The 13,870-nt window shown below is 48.3% G+C and overlaps 1 protein-coding gene across 1 annotated transcript; it reads right to left on the bottom strand.

The window, feature by feature from the left end:
- Positions 1-135: 135 nt before the first annotated feature.
- On the bottom strand, positions 136-6,843 carry KCTD17 (potassium channel tetramerization domain containing 17). Its single transcript, XM_061445156.1, is given in 10 exon segments — positions 136-846; positions 1,745-1,923; positions 1,926-1,999; positions 2,001-2,022; positions 2,264-2,342; positions 3,047-3,172; positions 3,515-3,610; positions 4,556-4,647; positions 5,880-5,988; positions 6,624-6,843. Coding segments are annotated over 9 exon segments (951 nt in total). The 5' UTR covers positions 6,831-6,843; the 3' UTR covers positions 136-846; positions 1,745-1,777.
- Between the last annotated feature and the right edge of the window lie 7,027 nt (positions 6,844-13,870).

The following is a 13,870-nucleotide window of genomic DNA, read 5'->3' as shown; positions in this document are numbered from 1 at the left end:
ATCTCCAGCCCCCGGAAGGCAGGCGCAGCAAAAGCAGCTTCTGGTGGCTCCAGGTGATGAATTCAAACTCCTCCAGCTCCCACAGCCCCCTTCTGCAGCACTACGTTTCTGCCACTTGAAATGAGAGGCGGCAAGGAACAGAGTGTGAATTTTATTTGGGAGTTACAACCTGGTGTTCTCAGGCACAGCAGTGAGGCCAACACCCCGCTCCTCAAGACAGGGATCACCACATCAGGTGCCAGCATGTTCTGGGTACACATCCATCTCCTTACCCTGCCAACACAGGGCTGCTCTGGGAGACAGGCAGGGAGGCACCAAGGATGCAATGCCCAGCACAGGGACACCCCACGAGCAGTGCAGGTGGCACAGAAAAGAGCAGTGTCTCTGCACTTGCCCTCTGGCCACAAGCCCTGACCTGCAACAGCAAAAGGACAAGGGGTACTTCTGATGCTGCCACCACCTCGGGGCCTCGGTTGCACTCAGGGTGTTGAGGAAGGGACCGCAAGCTGCAGTGGCTTATCACTGATGTCCCCAGCAGGGGCCACTGTGACATTAAGGATAGCCAGCCTGCTAAGCATCGGGGCGGTGAGGGGGGGTCTGGGCTCCAAGCCGCTCCAGCAGCCATGGGGCTTCATGCAGCATCTGCCTTCCTCCAGGGATGGAGGCTGAGGTCTCCGAGGTCAGTTTGTAAAACATAGTGAAGGAGACGGGGGGGGGGGGGGAGGGTGTCACCATGTGGCAAAGGGTCACCGTATGCCGCAGTACAAAAATAAAGATATAAACAAGAAATGAAAAGGCTGGAGTGCAGTGTCGGGATCACATCCTCAGACCTCTGGCTTGTAACAGCTAGAGAATGAAGAGAGAAAGAGAGAAACAAAATCAGTGGCAGGAAAAGAAAAGTGATTGAGCATAGAGAGATGAGTGAGAAACAGGAAAAGGGAAATGACAGTGGAAATAATAACAGACTCAAAAGAGATGAGGAGTGAGGGTGGGAGAACAGAGAAAAGGAAGGACGAGTACATGTGATTAACATACATTGACTTTTAAGAGAGTAACACTCAGGTCCCACAGCCATGGACAAGGAGGTTATTGAACAGGAAAGAGAAATGTCAACCAGCTAACAAGTGCCCTCCACCCGGATGGAAAGTGGCACTGAGCACCTCCGGTTTAACAAGAGTCCTGTGGTTTTCCAGTATGAGAGAGGAGTCCTCCTTTTAAAGCTTTCCGTACCTAGCCCCATGCATACCAGTTAGACAGCCTCCTTGAGCAGGAGGCAGAACAGAGGCTTATTTTGCACACAGCTGTAAGAGCATCTGAAGAGGGGACCATCCGCTTCTGCTCTGCCTTCACCACCCTCTCCCGCTGCACTCTTACCCTGCCAAAGGCCATGGGGTTTTGAAAAGCCCAGGGAAGTGAGAGCAGGGAGGGAAAAATAACAGGCTGCCTCCTGAAAACTGCTTTTGGGCTGGCAGGCAAAGGAGCTGCAGGCGGCAGCTTGGAGAAGTGATCTGGCATGCGTGTCAGGCAGACACGTGGCAGACTTCCCCCCCCTCCCGCCCCAGTTTGCATTCATTCCCACCAGCTCTGCTCTCCTTTCTGCTGTCAGAGCCTCTGGTCCAGAGCCGTAGGGCCTGCTTGGCAGGTAAAGACACACATAGGATGAGAACTGGAAAAGCTTCCTTAGAGATGAGTCAGCCTCCCCTCCCTCCTTCCCCTCCCCAAGCTCTACAAACCAGGGCCATACCCACAGGAGGGAAGTGAGTCACTCATGCAGAGCTCAGGCTGGCGGGAGCTGAGAGTGCAGACAGGTAACATACCTGCAGAGGAGGAAAAGTGAGGAGCAAAGAGAAACAGGGTCCAGAGCAGGGAACGCTTTGAGTCCTGGCAGGCAAAGGATGCTGAGGGAAGGATGCTGGAGAGTGGGGCAGGGTAGGAGGGAGGTGACAGTGCTGGGATGGACACGGAGGGGAGGAGGAAGGATGGTCTGAAGGAGCTCAGAGCAATCCTGAATAGGTGTACAGTCTGCAAATAAAAGTATAACCATAAATAAACCCAGCAGTATCAAATACAAAGCAGCAGCCACAGTGACAGCTCTCCTCGGTCAGCTTTGTCTCCCGAGAACTCCTGCTCCCTGAAAGGACTTCCCCATGCCCCACACCTGCCCTAGTCCTTCCCTGCTGCTGGCTGCGAGCTCTCACCAGAAAGGTGGACGGGTCTATGCTTGGGGGTTATTTTTATCATTTTCCTCAAGGATTTGCTGCACCTTTCTCCTCTGCTTCTGCTTCTGCCTCTGCCTCCTCCTCCATCTCCTGCTCTTCCTCCTCCAGGTCCTCCTCTGTGCTCTGTGGCCCAGCATGCAGGACAAAGGGAAAAAAGAGTGGATACTTGCAAGATCAGCCATGGTAGTTCTTTCTGACACACAAGGGAATAAAGCAATGGTCATGACACTGAAATAAAAAGGGACCTTTCCCCATGGCCAAGACAGTTCTGGGTCAGGGAGCATAGAGACTTGTCTTCCTCTGGAGCATCGCATCAGGGCTATCTAACCCACTTACAAGTGCTGTGATCCCACTGCCAAAAAAACACCACTAGTCACTAGTGGTCCCTCCTGTACCCTAGATGTCTATAGCATGTCATGCACTGCCACATGTTTCTGTCCTTCCTTCAAAAGGGGAACAGATGATTTCCTGCCTCTTAGGCTGGGACTCAGCAAAAGGAAAGAGAACGCTGCAAAACCTTTAGGGAAATCACACTCCACAGGCAGAGTGACACACATAGCACGGTCATGAGGAGGCATGAGGGGGACATTAGAGTAGAATGAGAGTGCTAGGGTCACTTGCTAAAGCCATTTGCCACACACAGCCAGACACCACCACTCTCAACTCACACTCTTTTTGGGCAATGGGTATAATCCCACAGTACTGAACACCAGGACACTCCACTGAGGTGCCCGACAGTCACAGTCGAGAGAAGAAAGAAAGAGGGAGCAAACAAGCGAAGGGTTTCATAGGCAAAGGGAGCAGGGCCATAGAAATGTTGGTCTCGCCTTGGCTTTGTGGCTGGGCTCAGAGCTCAGGCCACTGGGGGAGTTGTACAGCTCTTTGGAGACCACGCACAGGAACTCTGTCTGATCCTCATTCCCATAGTTATAGGATGAACCAATGTTCACAAGCTAGAAAAGACAAGAGCAAGAATCACAAGCACATGTTACTGCAAACATCCAATCCACCTGGGGAGCAAGGCAGAAAGCCCACCAAGTAGCATGGAGTCCAGTCCACACCCCCAACAGAAAGACCAGGAGAGGAGTCAGTCAGGATGCAAAACAGCTTAACGTCAATACAGTATCCTCCAAACCTCTAAAGAAGGGGCAAAATAGAGACACTGTTGATAGCACCATCAATGACTGACCCAACAATCTGAGAGAAGAAAGGTGCCTTGCCTGTGTACTGTATGGCATCCATGATCTTTTCCCCAAAAGGCAACTGCTTCCCACCCTCCTCTACCTTCTCCATACCTGCTCAAAGCGCCATCCATCCGACATAGTGGAAACCATCTGAGTGAGCTCCTCTTCCTGGCACTGTAGCACACGGTAGACATGCTTAGGAGGTACCTGAGAGCAAAATTGCACGGCATGTTGACAACAGTGAGATGCTAAAGGCTGTTGCCCTCCTGCAGAATGAAATGGTTATACCCCTGCTCAACAGACCTTTCCTCTTCCCCATGTCCCAGGTTAAAAAGGAGTGAAACCACAACCCAACTTTCTACTATGTTATCATGGGGAGCAAGAATAACAATATTTCTAGAGAGAAGGGACTGAGCTGAGTGCTTCCTGCATTGTCCCCAGAAGATACTGGGATCTTCCGATGGGGAGTTTGCATTTGTTGTTACAAAGCCACTTATGCAAATGCCACAACTGCTGATGGGGTTTTGAGAACACGAAATGACTGCGTTGCTGGAGGCTTGCAACATGAGGCAGACATAATGAAAAGCGAGGTATCCGCCAAAACTCCCAGAAGACGGATTTTAAAACGTTATTGAGCAAGACAAGGTGTGATTGTGCCATAGGTTCGATTCCTTGTGCCTCAGTGTCTGCATTAAACTTTTCCACAGACATGTCTTCACCTTTTCCATCCAGGTTTCTCTACAGGTATCCCCATTCTTTTCACTGTGATTACACTCCTAAGGCTCCCAACACCACAGCCTTCCTCCTCATGACACCTTCACGCTTCTCACTAACATACTTCCATATCCTACAGCAACCAACTGCCTTCTTCCAAATGCTAAAGGAGCTGATTTGCTTCAAGAGCTACATCCAGCACTACTTCTGGGGACGCAAAACAAGCCTGTAACTCGCTTATTGCAATTAAAATGGTGATAGCTTGTTCCCTAAGATATTTTGTAATGTAGACATTTGCACACAAACTCAAATTAGTTGCTTCTTAACATTCCTTGCTGCTTCTCCCAGGCCTGCTCTCCCTCTAGACTCAACTCTCCTTTTCCACACACCCTTCTTTGCCCACCCAACACTATCTTTCCTTGCCATTTCTCTCCATACCTGAGTTACTGTGTAGTCCTTCTCCTCCAGTCGATCCTTGATTATTCGGATTAAAGAACCAATGTTATAGAACTCAGCTTCTTCTAGCACACCTGAAAAAGACAGGACCACAAAACTCAACAGCTCATCTTTGGCTTTTGGCTTGCAAAAGATCAGTTTTGCTTTCCAAGATCCATAGGGAGAAATGATGCTGCAGCCTCGCTTTTCAACAAGTTTCTGTTGCTTGAAACTCTTACTGCAAAGAACAGAAGCCTGTCTCTCTGCATTGCATCTCTAATGCTCACCCCGATTTCCTTATGATGCCTGCTACTACAGAAACAGCTACTGCCAGTGAAGGCTTGTGCAGAGAACTGCTAATACTTTTCCCACGTAACTGGCCAAAAAATGTAGGTTCCAGCCTCTCTCCATGACCACTAATTATCACCTTATTCAGGCCCTCTCCTAGAGGCAGAGAACTACAACTTGTTCTGGTGTTGTCACTAAAAGACAATCTCAGAACTGTGTTTATTACAATTCTGTACATTTCCTAGACATATTTTTGGACTTACAACTCATAAAATGATTCTGAGGAAAACCTTCCTTGCATTAGGTAAAAATACTAAGAGAGAGAGGCAAGAAAACTAATCAACATGCAGAAACTGTGCTTGGCAAGGGCTGAACAGCACAGCCTGTCTTTGCACTCAGCTCCTTGTTAGACTATAGCATCCAACAACATAACGAGGCATCAGGGACTGCTGGCTGGTAACACCATGATGTTACTGAGTCACCCATTAGACCTCTTGTAAACCTAAAACAAGAGATGCTTTTTGTCTGGCTTGCTCCACTGGAATTGCTGCAGCCCATGACCCATCACAGAACTAGTAGCATACATTGCATATCACTGATTAACGGTCTTTATTACAGTCAGTAGAGGAGGGAGACTTGGCTTTGTTTGGTCTTCTGGGGGTTCGTTCCTTGTTAGAAATGCTCAAGCATTAATAGAAAACTCAGTCACAGAGCCTTGGTAAAAGTGGATCAGAAACAAGTAAAAAATGGCATATTGAGGCTGAGAGATCTTGCCTACTTCTGTCTTGGTGGCATCTCTGCTGAATGAATAGTCATGAAGTCAAAACACCTTTAGGATGCCTACCTAACCTACTCCAGCCCCCTTTAAGAAAAGGAAACATTGGCATGCATTCCAAGAGCTGCAGGGATAGCCCTCTCAAATCCCCTCACATCAACCTCCAGAAAGATAATGAGAGACAACAAGGTCAACAACAAGTGCTATTGTGTCCTGCCTGCAGCAGTGATGCTAGGTGGGAAGCTTCTGAGCTCCAAGACTCACCCTCTTCAGCCATATCTTTATCCAGAACCAGCTTCCCATGACGGAGGAAATTCAGGATTGGTCCAAAGTAAGTGGGGTCCCGGTCTATTAGGTATGCACCAGTCTCATCCTAGCAACAGAGATGGACCACAAGGAGAAAGAAAACATGGGGAACTTGCAACCAATCCTCAAATACTCCGAACTATGAGAAAAAAATACAAACCTAAGCAAAAAAAAAAGTCCACTATTTCTAAGATTCTTCAGAAATCAACTGGTCCCTGATAGTCCCTACCCAAGTCAGCCCAGCTTGGATTGTAACTCCTGCATTTGTACGTTTAGCGTGCCCACCTCAGCATGGACCAACCGAGCTGCGAAAGCCAAAACAACGGCCCTCAGTCTCCTTCTGCAACTGTGCATGCAGGCTTGGTGTGAGGGAGCAGAGAGACTCCTTACAGGGGACAAGGCCGAGTCAGGCAGATACAGCTGAGAGCTAGATGCAGGGAATATGGGGCTATGGAGAGGCAGGAGAGCAGGGGTGGAGGGAAGACGTCTTCTCTTTTCCCCAGCTCCAGAAAGACAGATAAAAGACTACAACACAGTGGAATCTGGGGAGGGGAAATCATTCCCGGAAGAGGGGGGAGAAAGAGCAGGCATTTTTCACTCAGCTACTCCTGCAGCTCTCAGAGTCTGGCTCCATCCCTGCATCCCTCCAGCCCTCCCCAAGCTCGGTGGGGTACAGTGCGGGAGGCAACCCAGCTGCCTTACCCGGTCCGACTGCAGCTCCTCGCCCTGGCACAAGCGACACAGGAAAGATTTCTGCTCCCGACACAGGGTCTGCCTGGTGGTGAGGAAGACTGTGCCCCCCACATTGAGCCTCACCCACTTGGCATGAGTGCCAGAGGGTGGTGGGATGCCCCAGGTGCAGCTTAGCCCCACGGCATCCTGCATGTCCTCCCCGCCTTCCATCCTCATCCTCACCACCCCCCCCCCCCACCCCCCCCCCCAGCATGCAGGGACTGCCTCAGGTGCTCTTTGCCGGGGAATGCCGGGATCTGTAGTTTATCCACCTCTCCCTCCTCAGTAGCCGTGTTTCCTTGGGGGCCAGAGTCCTCCCTGTGTCTGCCGAGGGAGTCCCGACGGCAGAAAGGATGCTCTGTGCTGGAGGATATCACTGCGACTATAATGGGTAGCAAAACCACAGCTCCACAGCGCTGACTCTCCCTAGCTTTTCTCCTGTTCACATTATCACTAACCAAGGGCTGCCAGCACTTCGGCGCTGCACGGTGTTATGCAAAAATCGTCGGCATCTATTTCCACAGGCATTCTCTCTGGCTCCTTAAAAGGTTCTGGGAACTGTAGTTTGCATGCACATGCACAAAAGGGTTCTGGGAACTGTAGTTTTCCTATCCTTCCATCCCTGCAATTAGGACGTTGTAAGGAAGGGGGCTGCACTGTACTACCTGACCCCACCCCTGCGCCGAGCAGTCTGCCTGCTTCCAGTCCTGGGTCTTGCCTGCAAGCTTCCTTGGAGTCAGGCAGAGCAACCTGCTCCCTGGCAGTCAGCAGATTAAGCCCATCGGCGCTGTATTGCACAGCTTTCCCTTCAGGAGATGTATTATATCAGGCTCCCAGCTCAGTACTGCATCAATTGCCATGCTGTTCTTGCTGCAAAATGTGCAGACAGTTGCCTTCTTGCTAACATATGTATGGACGTTTCTGGGAACTATATCCTGGATCTGCATGAAGTGCTGGCAGGGGGCAGAGATAATTTGTCTTCCAGCTCAGAAGAGTCGCTGACTCAGCAAACTCCTCCCCTTGGCACAAACATTGCCAAACAGAGACCCCTTGCATCCTTCCCCTGTGCTCCTGACATCCCTGTTTGTGTCTGGGCAACAGAGAGCTCCGATTTTAACTGAGCTCTGTGTGGTTTACCTCTACCCCAGGCACATATCACCCACTGAGGCTGATGTGCCAATACTGCTTTACTAAACCAAGCCCTCGCTCTGCCATTTACTCCTGCCTAGAGCTCATCAACTCATGACCCATGGGACTCTGTTCTCTCCTTGGCACAACACAATCTGAATGAGCTCTCTCTCCAGCAGCTCTGTTTTCCCCACTCCCACCTAAGCGCACCCATGCTTGCCAGCAGCTCAAGCATATTAGGAGTGGATGGGAAAGGCTGATGTTTCACATGAATGTGGCCCAAAACCTTTCTTCTCCTAAGCAAGTTTTTGGCTTTTCCTTGCCAGGGCAATGCAGCACTGCAAGAGACACCATGGTGCCTTGCAGACACCTTATCTTCACCTAGATCTTTGTGTCTTTTGAGTTGGGGTCTTATTGATGGAAGAGGGTGGGTAAAGAAACATTATGTTTTACTCTCATATTCTTTTCTTCTCGTCCTTCCCCCTTCTACTTACAAATCTCTCTCCTTTATCGTTACAGCACCTGAAGGCGGCGCTCCCCTTCCCCCAAATCACCCAGGACTTCCTACACAAAGAGAGTCTGTGTGTGTACTTTGCTCCTGCTGTGGAGGAGTGCAAAGGGGAGGAGGGGAAGAGAGGGTAACACGGAAAAGGTTTCAAGATCACTGACCTTCAGCTAATTTAAGCACAGGAACAATTTAGCTGCTGCAGGGTGTAAATTCAAATAACTCTGGATCTCCTTCAATTTATATCAGGAGCAGGCCAGCACTGGAGTGACCGAAAACATGGAGAGGATGAAAAATTATTTTTGCCTACTTATATGGAGCAGACTTTGTCCCAGATTAGTGTCCAGATCTTGGATCAGTTTCCACTGAGCAGCAGTGTGTGTCAAAGATGCTCAGACTAACACTGACCTGAACTGAAGCATCACAGAGCAACAACACAACACACAGCAACACAACAACTCTGGGATCGTTGCCCTCCTACTACTGGGTTGGAGGCAAACCATGGCAAATCTGAGGGCTCTCCATGCACTCTGGTGTGCAAGAGTTGCAGGACCTTGTCTGTGCTGGCTGCAGCTCCAGCAGAGAATTAGGGTGAGGACTGTGGCTCTCTGATATGAATGCAGTAGTTGGGGTGGCAGCCTATAGCCCCTTATTTCCCCTTCCAAGAAATCTGCCCTCCCTTAGTTTTCTTCCTTCTTCTACCAAGGGTTCACCCTGTCTCTCACAGCCCCTCAGCCTTGTGCTCCCCTTTAGGTCCATTTCTTGTTCTCAACACCTTCTTCTCCAACCTCTCCCATGTCAATGCTGCTCACAGGTCAAGGATGACCTGTATGCAGAGCACATTTTCTTCCATCAGCATCAGCCCCCATCTGTGGCCAGCTTAAGTCTTGCTCACCCCAGGGCCATGGTGTGAAAGGTTAGTTGGTAAATCTAAAGTAAGGAAAGAGGTCAAGGTACACCACTCCCATTCACAGAGCCTTCTTTTCTGCAACATGTAGCACAAAATTTATTGGAAACCCCGTAGGCAAGGACGCTCACCATGGTACATTAAAATCCTCTTAAGGAGTGAGTTAGTCTGTGATGAGTTACCAAATGAAATGCTATGATGAGTTGATGGAATGGCCTAAATACAGGCCTGACTTGCACACCATCACCAGATATAGCTCTGAGACGCAACTAGCATGCCGTCGTTAAGGTCCATTAAAATCAAGCAATAAAATAGAGAATAAATAAATGTAAGTAATCTAATGGCTGTTTTTCCAGCTTTGATGATACATACAAAGTGCATGCACAAAAACAGGACAAGAGCAGGCCAGAGCTTATATGAGGCAGTGAGATTGTGTAATAATGCTGTATGGCCCTGCTGAGTATCCAGTTAAATGGCAGGGACATTGCACAGACAGACTGGGGGCATGGAAAGACTGGACAGCCACTGTGTAGACAGGTGATGGGGCTGAACAAGAAAGAGTGGAGGAAAACCAAACAGGGGGTAAACGGAGTTTCTTGGTTCAGCAGCCAACAGGTCTGCAGTACAAACCTGCAGAGATACACGCTGCAGACCTCCATACATACATCACAGCCTGACAAGTCAGCTGCATACATGGTATGCATGGTGTATCACTGACATTGTACTTGATGCACAAGTGGAAACCAGTGATGAGTAGTGTTCCTCAGGGGTCAGTGTTGGGATCGATCCTGTTCAACATCTTTGTTGGTGGCACGGACAGTGGGATTGAGTGCACCCTTCTGCACGTTTGCTGATGACACCAAGCTCTGTGGTATGGTCAACATGCTAGAGGGAAGGGATGCCATCCAGAGGGATGAAAGAGGGTAGATTTAGATTAGACATTAGGAAAAAATTCTTCACTATGAGGGTGGTGAGACACTAGCACAGGTCACCCAGAAAAGCTGTGGATGCGCCAACTCTGGCAGTGTTCAAGGCCAGGTTGGACACGGCTTGGAGCAACCTGGTCAAGTGGAAGGTGTCCCTGGCCATGACAGGGGGTTGGAGCTGGATGAGCTTTAAAGAATCCAAACCATTCTATCACTCTTAGGGAACTGTTGCATTGTGCAGTGGCAGTAGGAGCAGGGATCACCCTCTGCCCAGACAGTGTCACCACTCTGGCAGGCTGGGAACACACATCTGGGATTAAACCCGTGCAATCATTTACTTAGTGGCATGAGGCACTGGAGAAGAAACCATCTCCTCTCTCTTCTCTATAGAAAGTGCAGAAGGGAGAACAAGTAACGCTCTGACATTTTGCCATTAAGCCAACAGTGAACTGGGCAAAGAAAATTCCTTACACTGGGGGGTGGGAGGAAGTCAGTTCACTTGTAACCAACGGAGCCCAGCTTGACTGCCAGCTGAGCCAGGCACACTGGAGCAGGAAGAGAAAGGCCCCAAGGCAAACAGGCAAGCTAATCTGTCTCTAGTCCTTTGTGCTTTGTGTGGTCTGTGAGCAAAGTCTGTGTGTATATGTGCATCACTCAGCACGTCTGCTGGAAGAGTGCTAGGAGGAGGAGAGAGAACAGAACATAGCACCTGGTTGTAAGCTAGGATCAGGAGAGATGAGAGGAACAAGAAAAGCCCCTGCAGGTAATAGCAATTACCATTGCTCATGCAGTTGTCATTAGTACAAAGTGATAGTGCGCTGGCAGAAAAAGGGCTGCTTTAGAATTTGGGAAAGTTTGTAGGGGAACAAAAGGTTCACTGGGAAGTGGAGTATGAAATAGTGCAACCTGACTGCTAGGCAGCAGTAGGGAAGGAAGAGGAAAGCATGGGACAAAGAAGACTTGTGAGGAATAAAGGACTGTGGGGATTACTTTTGGAGAGCTACTTACCAGACTGTTCTTATGAAGTCCAAAACTGCTTCATGACAAGAGTACTGCAGATGGTCACATATACCAACAAACCATTGAAGAGTTTATGTGCTGGCCTGGGATTCTCAAATTCATATGAAGAGCTGTAAGATCTCCATTCTCAAGTTAGCCACAGGTCAATGCGACACTCTTCCTACATTAGGGCTGGGGTTTAGGCTACTTTTTGGCCACTATGAGCCTTATCACACCAAATGTATGTTACTCCCCTTTCCATGTGGCAAATTTTCCACTAGAGAGTCATGTACGTTAGTGACTTGCATTTATATCCACTTCTCCCCTTTCCAGTTTCCAGTTCTTACAGGAAACCCACTGAGTCAGGGACATAAAGATCTGCAGAACATTTACAGTCCTGGTGCAAGTCCCCTCAGCTGTTCCATATGTCCAGTAGCATCTGTTATGGCTCAAAATAGGTTTTGCAGTCTCCAGGCTTTGAAAACATTGTCTCAGTCTCCACAACGTTCCCAGTGTTTTGCCTGCAGCATGACAACAGATCTCAACTAAAAGAAGGGAGAATATGTGAAGATACACTTGGACAGACTTTTGCGATGTGATGTAACAGGGTATACCCTAGAAAGACAAAGTATCTTGTGTGGAGGAAGTTCTCAATTCCTCCTCTGTGGAAAACTCAAGGCACAGCTAAGCATCTGGTTAAAACATTTGCCAAAAGCTGAGAAACTGAAGAACCACTGGGATTTTGTGGTTCAAAATCCATCCAGAAAGGCAGTTGTGCATTGCCAACCTTGGCACACATTCCAGAAAGGAGGAAGGGCCCTGCTGGATGTCAACAAACCACACAATCAGAATGTAGAGCAAGGGGAGAGGGAAGTGAGTTCTCTGGGTGGATAGCTGGGCTACATTAGATACCTCCCTGACACAGGACAGAGAAAAGCAGCTGGAAGCAGAGAGATTCCCACTTACCCTAGGGACTGCTGGGGTCAGTGGGAAAAAAAGAAACACAGGGTTTAAACTGCATTACCAAATGTTTTGAAGGACAAGAGCAAAAGCCAGCCCCCTGCATGCACTGGAAATGATAGCAAAATCTGACAGAATATGTGGGTTTTCTCTAATAATGAAATTTTCCTGGAAAATGGGCACTACTCCTTGTCTGTTTGTATATAGGAGCCTGGATGCATATTCACAAAATTTAGCCTTACCTTCCAAACAACACACAGAGTGTTAAACCTTAATACCCAACTATGTGAAAGACTCTTAGTTAGCGTTGATGTGGCTGATGGTGGAAGAAACCAGAAAGCCTGAATTGAAAAGATGTCACAAGCCAGATCCTGCTGTAAGATCCCATACTAGACAACACTAAGTGTTAAAGCATCTTAAAAAGCAGCACCTGCATTGCCCAGACTGGGAGGCCCCTCCACAGTTTAGCACCGCTTGCTGTTCCCAGCCAGCGCTCATTTTTTTGTTTTCATGTCAACACCACACTTCAGCTTTAAAAGTTTCAAGTGTTACTTAAGATTGCAGTTACAGACTGCAATCAGATGTCCTACATGGCATGGTGACTAGTTCTTCTCTTTCCCCTGCAGGAAAGAGTTGCTGGAGAATTACCCCACTTGGGATAACGCAAAGTGTTGCTACCAGCCTTTAAGAACACAGTGATTGCCTGGGTGGAGAAATTCATAAAGCATGGAAGCGAAAACCTTTCCTTACCAGGAAGGAGAAGAAAATTAATTAAATCATAAATCAGAAAGTCTTAACAATTTGCAGGGCATGCTGCAACCTGCAAAGGAAGCCCTTTTGGGAAATCTAAGCCTGAACTAAATGGAAGCTGGCAAATATAAATGTTTATTATTTTATTCAGATCTGTGTCTGGCACTGTGTACTAAATTTCATTTCAGACCCCTGCACACTTATACTGAACACTTGCTATAATGCCAGCCCCAAGTCCCTGAAGAGTTAGGTTGTTAGCCTGGATGTAAGCAGGGAAATTGAATGCTTTCAAGTCACTGAAGTGAGTAGAAAGAAGGACCAAGCTCGACTCGTGAATGGGGAGAACAGAAGAAATCACATGGACAGTGAAACTCTAGCTCCACGGGAGGTGAGCAACAACAGAATTTGCATGCAAGGCAAGCCCAGTAAGTCAGGACTCTGGCCAACACAGGTCAAAGGAAATGCAAATAAACACTCTCCAATAGGGAAGGATCCAGTGGATAGGAGGGGACTCTGCAAGTCTGTGACTGTAAGCATTCACAGCATCACCTAGAAAGGATGACTCCATCATCCTCAGTTGTCCACAGGTACCTGTTGCAATAGGTGCAGAATTTCTTTTCTCTCCCCCTCCCTTTTTTTTAAGATGAGAAAATCCTAAATAGAACAGATTCTTGAACATTGCCAGGGATACCCAGGGGGAATTTCAACTCTCAAATGTAAGACAAGGATTCTGGGGAAAAGGTACATGCCACTGTGGGCTATTCCTCTGTAGGTCTTGGTTTCCCCAAGATTTTAAGGTTACATGGTAAGTGTCATGGAAAAAGCAGAAACACCCATGCAGTCAAATTTTCACCATGTGAGCTGGCAACCAGTCTCAAAAACTGAGCTGTGAGTGACTAACACAGTTTTAGGCCAAAAAGCCAATGAACAAGGACTGAAAGGAGGAGAAGACACAAGAGAGACATATGCCATTGTCCTTTCTAGGCCAAAGAGCTTGCTCAGGGCAAGAGACACAGTTCTACTCATGAAGACAAGGCAACAT

This window comes from Pezoporus flaviventris, unplaced genomic scaffold (assembly GCF_033815535.1).
Source record: "Pezoporus flaviventris isolate CSIRO_AGI_PZ_B2104156 unplaced genomic scaffold, CSIRO_AGI_Pfla_v1 ptg000002l, whole genome shotgun sequence".
In the NCBI taxonomy this organism is placed as follows: domain Eukaryota; kingdom Metazoa; phylum Chordata; class Aves; order Psittaciformes; family Psittacidae; genus Pezoporus; species Pezoporus flaviventris.
The sequence above is the reverse complement of the archived record's forward strand: the minus strand, read 5'-3'. Positions and strand labels throughout refer to the sequence as shown.